We start from the raw sequence: 11806 nt of genomic DNA on the forward strand, positions 1-11806 counted from the left end.
AGCACTTTAGGATGCCAAGGTGGGAGGATCATTTGAGACCAGGAGTTTGAAACCAGGCTGGGCAACATAGCAAGACCCCATCTCTACTTTCATATACAAAAAAAAAAAAGACTTTACTGTCTGTGAAACAAAAATGCAAACATTTACATGAGGGGTGTCCGATCTTTGGCTTCCCTTGGCCACATGAGAAGAATTGTCTTGGGCAACACATCAAATACACTAACATTAAGAATAGCTGATGAGCTTTAAAAAAAAAAAAAAAAAAAGGGAAAAAAAAAATCACATAATGTTTTAAGACAGTTTAGGAATTTGTGTTGGGCTGCATTTAAAGCCATCCTGGGCCACAGGTGCATGTAGATCAAGCTTGATCTACATGAAACTATCAGACAAAAGTAGTTAAAAATCCAACACAGGTTGTTTTCCACTAAACATTTTAACGTAGCACAAAACTCTATGTTGTAACTTATATTCAGATAGCAGTATATTTCAGAGAAAATATTTCATATATAATAATTTGAATTTTTGTAGTGACTTTGATAGGCAGGTACTATTTACTCTTCTTTCATCTATTACCTGACATGAAAACCAAGGCAGTCTTCCAGGTGGGTAAAGCACCCTTGATATGATTAAGACAGAACCATAATCCAGTTGGTCTTTGCTATTCAAAATCCAGAATCCCAGAACCCTCAGACTTCTGGGAAAGTTCCAAAGATACAAGTTGTCACAAAGAAGCTTGTTTTTTTCCTTCTGAGGCAGGGAAGCAGCTGGCCCCCGAACACCCAGTATAGATTGCTAGATGATATCTACTCTTCCTGAAAAGCCAAAAAGTATACAAGGCAGAATGAAAAGAAGTGAAGCAGATAACGGATGTAACAACCGTTATGGCTAAGAGAAAGGGTATGATATCTGTGAAGAGAACTTCTAACTGGAGAAAACAGATGGAAACAGCAACTTGTCAAGCTTGTAATTTCTGAGGATTTATGTTTTGAGATGCTAGGAAGGTAGGAATGAGAAGAATGACACAGTGAGGGGTAGCTGTGTCCGTAAGAAATTAATTTAACTCCTGAGTCCTCACTCTACTATAGAATAGAGATATGTACCTACTAACATAAGATTTCTGCATGAATTAATAAGAGAAAAAATACACCATACATGTTAGGTCTCTGCCTACACTCCCAACTCTCCAAATAAAAGCACAATCCACCAGATATAACCCATCCAACCTGGTTACGGTCAAGATGAGAACATGGGTTGCAACAATAACTACTAAATTTGGCATAGACTGTGTTAAAAATTCAATGAGAAAACTGCCCATTTTTCTCATAGAAAATAGCAAATTCGGGCTGCTATTTTCAAGCTGTGGTTACTTAAAATGTAAGGGGTTTTGGTTTTTGTTTTGTTGAGACATGGTCTCACTCTGTCACCCAGGCTGGAGTGCAGCAGCACGATCTCAGCTCAGCGCAACCTCCACCTCCCGGATTCAAGCAATTTTCCTGCCTTGGCCTCCCAAGTATCTGGGACTACAGGCACCCACCACCACACCCGGCTAATTCTTCGTTTTTTGCTTTTCTTTTTTTTTTTCTTTTGAGATGGAGTCTCACTCTGTTACCAAGCTGGAGTGCGGTGGCATGATCTCAGCTCACTGCAAAGTTCTGCCTCCTAAGTTCACGCCATTCTCCTGCCTCAGCCTCCCGAGTAGCTGGGACTACACGCACCCACCACCATACCTGGCTACTTTTTTTGTATTTTTAGTATAGACAGGGTTTCACCATGTTGGCCAGGACGGTCTCGATCTCTTGACCTCATGGTCGGCCTGCCTCGGCCTCCCAAAGTGCTGGGATTACAGGCGTGAGCCACCACGTCCGGCCAATTCTTTGTACTTTTAGTAGAGACAGGGTTTCACTCTGTTAGCCAGGATGGTCTCAACCTCCTGACCTCATGAACCACCCTCCTCGGCCTCACAAGGTGTTAGGATTACAGGTGTGAGCCACTGTGCCCGGCCTATTTTTATTTTTTAGAGACAGCATCTTGCTCTGTCACTCAGGCTAGAGTGCAGTGGTGCAATCATAGCTCACTGCTGGCTCAACCTCCTGGGCTCAAGTGATCCTCTCACCTCAGCCTCCTGAATAGCTAGGACTACAGGTGCATGCCACCACATCTAGCTAATTTTTAATTTTTAAAATAAAGTCTTGCTATGTTACCCAGGCTAGTTGTGAACTCCTGGCCTCAAGCAACTCTCACATCTCAGTCTCTCAAAGCCCTGGGATTACAGGCATGAGCCACCACACTCAGCCAAAAATTGAAGTTTTTAAATGCAGCAAATTAGCTCCCTTGGTGTAACAGTAAAGAATAAAAGCATCTGTACTAGTCAGTCCATCTCAATTTGTAATTCTTCTTTAAACTGATTTTAGAAATATAACAAACCTTTGATGAAGAAACTGCTGAACCACTTGAGGGTGAAGTATCTCTTGATGTTTTCAAAGACTGGACAGGCCTCTCTTTATCTATATAAGAAAATATAAGATGTAATTTTTTTCTAGCTAATTTGTTTTTGATAAAGTAATTTTGTAATGGAATTAATGAGGGGGTCATACACTTATTTTACTACTAAAAACTTTAAATAGGTTAATATCTAAAACTACCTCTCAGAGGCTGATCACCATCAACAATCTGAAATAACCTGGAACCAAAGGATATCATAGAAGCCAGTCTAGGCCACAGCACTGCCAGTAAGTAAACATGGAGCCACAGAGACTTTAAGAAAGTTTTTTAAAACCATGAATGCTACTTCTTTCATGCTCCTAAATACTAATGTTTGATATATCACAATAAAAATACAAAGATAGTTATTATATATAAAGATACCAAGGAGAACTAGTTAATTAAGGGGTAGCTCAAGAAGGATCTATACAGGAACTTTAACAGATATTCCTGAAATGTTTAGACAGTTTTAAACATAAAGTTAGAAAGCTGTAATTCAGAGCACTAATCCAGTGCCTGGCATAAATCAATGCCCAAATATTTGTTAAATGGTTAAAAATAAACCTGTTATGAGATAAAGTCACTAATCTTTACCTTTAGTCACTTTACTCACGTAGTGCTGTATGTATATCATTTTTTATAGAAACTTGAGCCAGAAAATACATTTAAACAATATTACTTTAGCAGGTTCAACAACTCCCTAAAAGACAGGTTTAGTTAAACATACTCTTAAAAATTAATAACAGTGAGCTGTTACAGAAAAACACTTCATTAAATTGTCTATATGTGTCAAATATATAATCCTCTGCCCTTTGTTGCTAGAAAAACTAACAAAATTAATAACATGAGAAGAGAAAGTGGCATCAAATTTGGAGTCACACAGAAGCTGGTCGAGACTGGACAGTGGATTAACAGGAAAGCAGTCAGGAGCAAAAGCAGAGATAAAGCGACTTTGAAACTGAGGCAAAGCCAGCTTCAGTCAAAAAGCCTCTTATGCTCTTCCTGACACAGCCAAGATAGATAAGAAGGTCCTGGAGGCTCAAAGACTTCCAACGACCTAGGACAGTGGTGAATAACACCTTTCTAATGTCCTACAGACCCAAAACGCTTTCTCTAGCCCAGTGGTTCTTAACTGAGGACAATTTCACACCTCCCCTCTGCAGACATTTGGCAGTATGTGCAGATATTTTTGACTGTCACAAGTGGGAGATGGCTACTGGCACATATTTAGTAGAAAACAGGGATGCCGGTAAATATCCTGCTATGGGGGACATCCCCAACAACAAAGAACTAACCGGCCTTACATGTCAATTGTGCAGAGGTTGAGGACTCCTGCCCTAGGCTGACTATTCCAATTTTTAAGCTCTAACAGCACTAGAAAGATACAGCCCTAGAGTCTTTTAACAGGTGATACCACAAGAGGCTTTCACCCTAAGCAACTTTAAAAGTTCTTATAGACCGTAAAACTCAAAAGAACCACTGCTGTATCCCAAATGGCCAAGAACATGATTTATTTAGTCATTCCTTATTGTATTTCCATTGCATGTGGCAAATTTCACATTGTAGTGTGATAGTGTCAGTGTATCCCACTACAACAAAAGCTCTCAGAGGAACAAGTATCATAGCTTATTCATTTCCAAATATCCGTGGCCTACTTAGCTCAAGTCCTTCAAGAAAAGGGTAGGCACTCGAAAATCAGATAAAAAGATGAACCTCAGTTTTCCTTCCCTAAGATGCAATGACCTCCCAATCCTATTCAGATAAGCAATCCCTTCAAAGGAGACAAGGCACTGGACCAACCAGCACAGCACATTATGCTTATAAAAGGCATAATTACAGGCTCAATTCTTTAGCACATATCAGCTAGACACAGAGGGGAAGAAAAACCTGTCACAAGCAGCTGTTGATCTTTTGCTTAGTGTTTCCGTTACAAACATATGATCCCGAAGTATAGTCTTAGACCTTTCCTGATTTTAGCTGCCCGCAGGCTAATTTAAGTCATTATCAACCAATTTCATGCACAGAAGCAAAGGAACACTGAAGGGTGGTGCAGGAGGTTTATCATATATCCACATATATTCATATATCCCTGTTGCAACAATGGAAGCAGAAAGCAAGTAGCAAAGGATAAAGAAAACAATGATACAAATAGCAAAAGAAAGAGCACAAAAAAAGTAAATAGAAATCACTTGATCCTATTGTTGTCAGGTCCTATCTTCCAATGGCCTGTCTATTCTACAGATCTTCTGTGGAGTGGCTATTTCCAACTAGGAATGGTTAGCCCAGATACCAGCCCACAAATGCCCCCCAAATCCTAGTACCTAGGTCTACTGTTAACTCTGGTTCTGACAACAGACTAACGGAGCAGTTATACACTTTCCCCATTTCCATAACCGCTATCAATTCAAGTCTCCCACCCCTTCACAATCCCAAATCAGAGTCTAGCTCAAAACTCACCTTTTTCAGGATTTCCTTCATTCTGCCGTTTGTAGGAGGCACCAGGACGCACGGACTCTATGGAAAGGTGGGCAGGGAGGAATTAACAGCAGCACCTCTGTGCCCAAGAGGAACAAGAGAAGAACTCAGAAGTAGGAGTGATGAGAACAGGGCCTTCTGAGCGTTTTCTGGTGACCCTAAACTCTTTCCTAGCCTACTTTCAAGTTGGGCTGCCTAAGCAATCACCACTGAAGGGGAATAAAGAACAGGAGAAAAAAATCTCCGTTTAAGGCGCGAAGCCAGTGGGAACTGTCAGGATAAGACCAGTCAAGGATAACAAGGGCAGAAAGGAATGAGAAAAGGGTCAGAGCAAGACAAGACATTAAAAGCTGAAGACAAAGATCACATCTTATTAATCACTGAAAGTACCTAGTCAAATTCTCTCCATCCATAAAGCTGACACTGGAAGGCCTGGGAAAGGAGCACACCTGCATACACAGTCAAAAATGAAAGATGGATCACCTCTACCAGTTAAAAAAGGATACTGGTTGAGTCCCTAATTATCCCACATTTAGAATCTTGAAATATTTTGTTAGTTTCCTTGTCTGCAAACTTTTAATGATATGGATGGAATCATCTTACTAAACAGCTTAAATGTACTAGTAGTCAGAGCTCCCAGGTATGTTTCCAGTAAGATACAAACTCCATAACAATGACTTCAAATCCTTCTACTACAGATCCCAAGTTGCCAATTTTACACTTTTTTTCTGAGAAAATAACATTTTTTCTGAATTGTTTTGGCACTATCAGCATCTTGCCTTAAAACGTTTCAAGAAACATCATGCAAATATTGCCATTTTACTTTTGCAATAATGTTGAGGACGCAGTATCCTTTTCTTATTATTCACTGATCTCTCTCTCTAGCATCCCAGCAAGTTTTGTTTCTCCTGATAAGCTGACTTGTTTTTATTTGCTGACTGTCAACATTCTTCTTGATTCTTTTTTTTTTTTTGAGACAGAGTCTCACTCTGTTGCCCAGGCTGGAGTGCAGTGGCATGATCTCGGCTCACTGCAACCTCCACTCGCCCTGCCCCCTGCCGGTTCAAGCAATTCTCCTGCCTCAGCCTCCTGAGTAGCTGAGATTACAGGCACCTGCCACCACGCCCAGCTAATTTTTTTTTTTGTATTTTTAGTAGAGACGCGGTTTCACCATCTTGATCAGGCTGGTCTTGAACTCCTAACCTTGTGATCCACCCGCCTCGGCCTCCAAAAGTGCTGGGATTACAGGTGTGAGTCACCACGCCCAGCCAAACCCTTAGTTCAGTTACAGCAATTGCTCAGAGCCTCGCGATGGACAATCATTTCATATACTACTAACTTTATTCTTGATTCTTTTAGCTTTGTTTTGGCCAAACTCTTAGTTCACCTATAGCAACTGTTCAGAGCCTTATGATGGGCATTTATTTCATATACTACCAACTTTATTCTTACTTTTACTTTCCTATCCTTATTTTCCTTTTACATAAAATTCCTGCTCCACTTATTTAATCCTATTTTATTAAGTGTTTATTTCATTAAGCTGCCTCAAATTCTTTCTTGAATGAAGAGATAATGGTGATATTTCAGAGAAAGGTACTGGAGCCTTAGGCCAATTCATATTAGCTCCTGACAGTGGATTGCATGCATCCCTTTAACTTTGTCTTCAGTTACTCCATGTTGGAAGCTGAACTATGATGAGAGTATACACTCCATAGATATCAGCAAATGCTACAAATCTTATCTTTTTAAGCTTGGAGAGTCAGTTTACCAACACACCACTGTGGATGTGTTTGATTTTGATTCCAAACTTCAGAGACACTGTAGGCATTACCACATATAATTACAAATTCCCATTAGTATTGTCTTAGGTAGGCTTGGACTATTTAACAACCTTCTAACAGACCAGTAAAACTACCCAGCTAAATTGCAGTCATGAACAAGTAAATAGTTATTGTTTTAACTCTCTAAGTTTTTTTTTTTTGTAATGCAATAAGAGACAATAGAAACACCACCACTGTACTTAAACTCTTCATCCCAAAGTTTCCACTGATGTGCTCATATTAAAACTAAAAGGTCTCATTCTTCTTATCCTCTGCTATAGCACTTTAATGATTTATACACAAGTTTTTCTTAATATTTTGCTATTTGGTTTTCATATTTTTTTACTTCTGTTTGCCCCCTTACATCTTCACAGCTTTCTCTTTCATTTTTGTTGGTTATTGTTCCTTAAATGTGAGTGTTCCTCCTAACCTTAATCTTTTTCTCTATTTTTATTTGGCTTCAACCAATACAATGAATATAAAAGTCTGTAAAATCTGCCTTTTCATTCATTGTTCTACCTTCTAACTAACAGACTGCTACTCATTAGCTATAGAGCTATTACCTCAAATTCATCTCACTCATGATCTTTGTAAGCAGACACTACCTCCGTGCTTGAGAGCAAGGTAAAAAGGTTGAAAACATTCCTGCCTTTGTTGTGACTTGCTAAAGAAAATGAGTTCCAAATTAGGATGGAGAAAAGAAACCAGAAAAAAAAAAATTCTGAAAGTGGCAGTACAGAAATCAAAATCCCTGTCTATATATAAATAAGTGAAAGTATAAATGGGGAAAAAAGGAAATAAAAAGGAATTTCAAATACTGGTTCCATATAATGTTTTTCCCATTGAGGTGAAATCAAAAGCTGGAGAAGCAGCTTAACATTCCACTACACACTCAGGAAGTTCTGCAAGAGTTTCAGAGTATTTGGTGACTCCTTGAATGCAATGGCTGAATGCAATCTGATAGGATCTTTTAGAAATACACTTTCTTGCTGCTGTGTTTTCCTGCTAAAAGAAATGATAAATCTAACCAGATTCATCCAATCCTATATCAAGTGCTATTAATTACTGATAACCCAGGTAGGAAAAAAGGATACTGCAGGGGGAAAAAATAACATAATCATAAGAGATGATAAAGTTAGGGGCTATGTCTTGCAAACTATCAGATTCTCAGTGCAGTGCCTGGCAAACAGGGACAAACCAGGTATTTTTGAGTGCAAGTCCCATCAGGAAACAAACTTCACCAACACAGGCAGTACATTCATCTCTTCTTCAACAGCTGAATATTTGGAGAGAAATTAAGATATAAATAAACGAAGATGTGGCTACACAGATGATGAGAAAATTCTTTTACTGGATCATGGATGAAGATGTGGGTATTTGGGACTCTTGGTTAGGAAAAACATGTTTCTCAGAGATCTACTGATTTACTCAAGAACATATGAATTAGAAAATGGAGACACACAAGAAAAATGTTCTCATGTTAAAGACACCAAAAAATACCAGAGAAAAGAAACAGGTAGAGGGGTAGAGAAAGCATTGCATCACCTCTGCTTCCCTCAAGATCTGTCTTTTGGAGGTCAGAGTTGCAACAAGTTAAAGCAAAGGCCAACTGACTAAATACTTGGAAGCACACTTCTGAGTAGAGATCTCCTTTAATACATCAGCTAAAACCACGTGGGCTCATTTTTAAATATATAAGGAAAACATCATCTGCACACATTATGAACGTTTGCTACTGACAGAATATACTAAATGCTAAAACGGGGATACAATAAAATTCCTATGCATATGGCATTAATTGATTTGTTTTAGAACCTTGATCATTAAGATGCCAGAAAAGCTATAGCTATAATCTTAGGATTTAGCTACAAAACTCATAGCCAAAGCTCTCCTGTGAGTAAACAATGGATCCTCAAACAAGAAGAATATGTTACAGAATCTAACTCAACAGCGCATTAATAGTCTAGATCAAGTGACAGCCTAAAATGTTTCAGGGAACTATTAAATTATACTTTAGGGACTCCACATGATGTAACTCATCCCCATAAACCTTCTCCACTAGCATCCTTCACCTTCTACTAACCCTTCAGATGTCACCTAAAATGTTTACTCCTATTTAATTTCTTGTTTGTCTTCCTGACTAGATCATAAACTCAGAGGGCAGAGATTGAATCTGTCTTGCTTGGCAAACAATTTATGTTCAATACATGTGTGTTCATTAAGAGATGTACGTATTGAACACAACATAGTGGGCTTCAAACCAAGAAATGCTACGATATTTCGCTGCTAAGAGAATGACTTTATCCTCTCTTCCTTTTGCCTAATATACATGATCTGAAGATAAAGCCTTATTTCTATATTCCTATTACTTCTTCAAATCTGCACAGAAAAGCCTTCACCTAAAAGCAAAATTAAAGTTCAAAATTTTATCAGAATTTCGGCTATATTACCAATAAGTCTAGAATAGTTTTTTTTAAAAAAAAGAATTTCAGCTATAATCAAAAAATTCATGGAGACTTCAAATTTTATTCATAGCCAACCGGTCTTAAGACGTATGTCTTGTATTAGATTGACATTCAAAAATGAACTCTTATCTTCCAAATATACTTGTCTCAAAACAGTACTTTTAATTCTTGTATACTTTCAGTTCTCTTAGAAGATGTATTTTTTAAAACAATTAAACACTAATGACTAATAGTATGTTTTTAAAAAATACCTTCTATTCTTAATAATGGTCGTTGACATAAGAAAAATAAGGGAAGCTAGGCCCAAAGTTAGAGCTACAGAAAAAACAGAGGCTAAGCAAAATAAACAATAAACTTGCAAATTTTGCAAAGTAAATGTATTTTAAAATTCAACCAAAATGTCACAGAACCTAAATATGTAAGTATCTCTGATAAATTTGGGATTAATCCCTAGCAAATGTTTAGAATGAATTAACAGAGAGGTAGTTTCATCTCTAGGAGCCACAGTGGATTTACAACAGCAAAGCAAGATAATCTCTATGTTACTGTTTTGATAGAAGAAATATTTGTAACTTAAGAGTTTCAAGAAACACCTGACAGGGTCTTCCTTGAGATTCTCAAGTGGAAATGAAAATAAGATAATAGTAAAGATGAGGGATCATAATTGTTGAATAGCAACAAACAACACTGATAAAAGGTTCAGGTTAACAGATCTCTAGAGGTTTCCACAGTTGGCCTTATGCTCCTCAACATAAATTATTAACAACTAATACAAAACACAGCCGGCATACTTAATTTGTAGATAATACAAGCTGTTCTTATCGGGTACTAATATACAGAATCGCTAAATGAGATTTTGAGAATTCTATAAAACAGAATAAGCTAAAGTTAATTAGATAAAATGTAGCATTTCTAGTTTTTTTTTTTTTAGTGCATTAACTACACACATACAATTAATTGCACCTGAAAAAGTACAGCCTGAGAGGAATTGTTCACGTATTTTGTTTACGTGAAAATAGCTTAGGTTTCAGTTGCCTACAATCCAGTAATGAAATGTGGTTGCTAAAATAAAAATTCACTTCTGGTATTATAAATTACAAGAAACAGAAGGAAAAATAGGGAAAGCAAAAGGTCTGGAAACCATGACAAATAAAAGGAACAGCAAAATAAACCAAATATATTTAAACCTGGAAAAAAAAATCATGAAGAATATGATAGTACTCCTCCAATATATAACAGGTTACAACATAAAAAGAAGAAATATCTTTATATATGGCTCTAAAAAGAATAACTAGTATTAAGCAGATGTTACTGAAGAAGATTTTAATTCTTTAATAAAGAATGAGCTATATAGAAGGAGTAGATTGTGATTTAGTAAATTTATCACAAGACGTACTAATACTTTAACAAAAAATAGGTGTGGGAGATTGAACTTAGTGATTTTTTCATCACTTTTAATGTTATAGCTTAAATAAAAGGCAAATGACAAAAGTGTAAGACAGGAAAACGAGATCATTTCAAAGAGGGAAAAAAAGAAAATAAGTATTAGAATTGACAAATGTGGAGACATTTAGATTAATTACAATAAAAATAAACTTCGAGTATGCGAGGTAAATATAAAAAAAAAATTTACTTGGGAAAGCATCATAATACACAGGGAGAAAGGAAATGAGGTTAACTAGGACAATCCGCACTGCTAGCATGTGAACATGGACAACAAAAAGGAACTAAAAATAATAATTGCATATCCAGGTCAGCCCAACTAAGTTATAGTAAGAATATTCTTGCAAGTAAAGTACAGGATGAAAACAAGTTTGATTTAGAAGGATAATTAGTTTGAAGAAGTACAAAGTTCCAAAGGATTAACTCAAAAGGCTAAGTAGAAGAGATTTAATTAAATATGTGTGTATGTGTGTAAGCACAAAATGGGAAATAAGCAGTTGAATTTAAAAATGTCGTAAAATCACTATAGCCAAACCAATAGTGATCATTAAAATAGGAAAAATTAATCTAAAAGTACGAACAGAAAGGAAAAAATTGTTAATTTTTTAAAATGAGGGCATAATTATTTTAATCTGTTATTTATAGTTATAATAATATTTTAAGTCTTTGTCAAAATTTCAATTTATACCAGAAAACTTAATTTGAACACGTGGCTAATTATCCCAGCTTAAGTGACTGAAAAGTGAAGAACCCCGTGTCTCAGTTCTCTTTTGAAGAAAAGCCAGGTGCTGCAATATTTGTGACATTTAGATTTAATGCAAAAACTGGTATCTGAAATAGGTCAAATAATAACTTTTCCCATGTATTATTTAAAATACGACCTCCATTAACTTTTTTGCAAGATTTCTTATATAATGATTCTGAAAACAGGAAAGGAAAATAGAAAAAATTTTCGTAGTTCAGCCCAAGTAATTAAGGAATACTTGAAAATAGAGTTTTCCCAGAACAAACTTTTTCTTGATTAAAGAACTTTACTTTCAAAGCTAAATAACTTGAAAGGAAGGAAGGAAGGAAGGAAGGAAGGAAGGAAGGAAGGAAGGAAGGAAGGAAGGAAGGAAGGAA

The 11806-nt window shown here is 36.8% G+C and overlaps 1 protein-coding gene across 6 annotated transcripts in view; it reads right to left on the minus strand.

Annotated features, from left to right (window-relative positions):
- Window positions 1-11806, minus strand: part of PPHLN1 (periphilin 1) — a 231614-nt gene that overhangs the window by 59919 nt on the left and 159889 nt on the right. For 3 of the 6 annotated variants that reach the window (XM_011936084.1, XM_011936083.1, XM_011936085.1), the window contains 2 exons: window positions 4939-4995; window positions 2425-2504 (listed from right to left, as the gene is read on the minus strand). In XM_011936084.1, the coding sequence (XP_011791474.1) occupies window positions 2425-2504; window positions 4939-4995 (137 nt within the window). The remainder of the gene's footprint in view (window positions 1-2424; window positions 2505-4938; window positions 4996-11806) is intronic. The other 3 variants (XM_011936086.1, XM_011936088.1, XM_011936087.1) reach the window with 1 other exon arrangement.

Source organism: Colobus angolensis, unplaced genomic scaffold (genome assembly GCF_000951035.1).
Source record: "Colobus angolensis palliatus isolate OR3802 unplaced genomic scaffold, Cang.pa_1.0 Scaffold150, whole genome shotgun sequence".
Taxonomy (NCBI): domain Eukaryota; kingdom Metazoa; phylum Chordata; class Mammalia; order Primates; family Cercopithecidae; genus Colobus; species Colobus angolensis.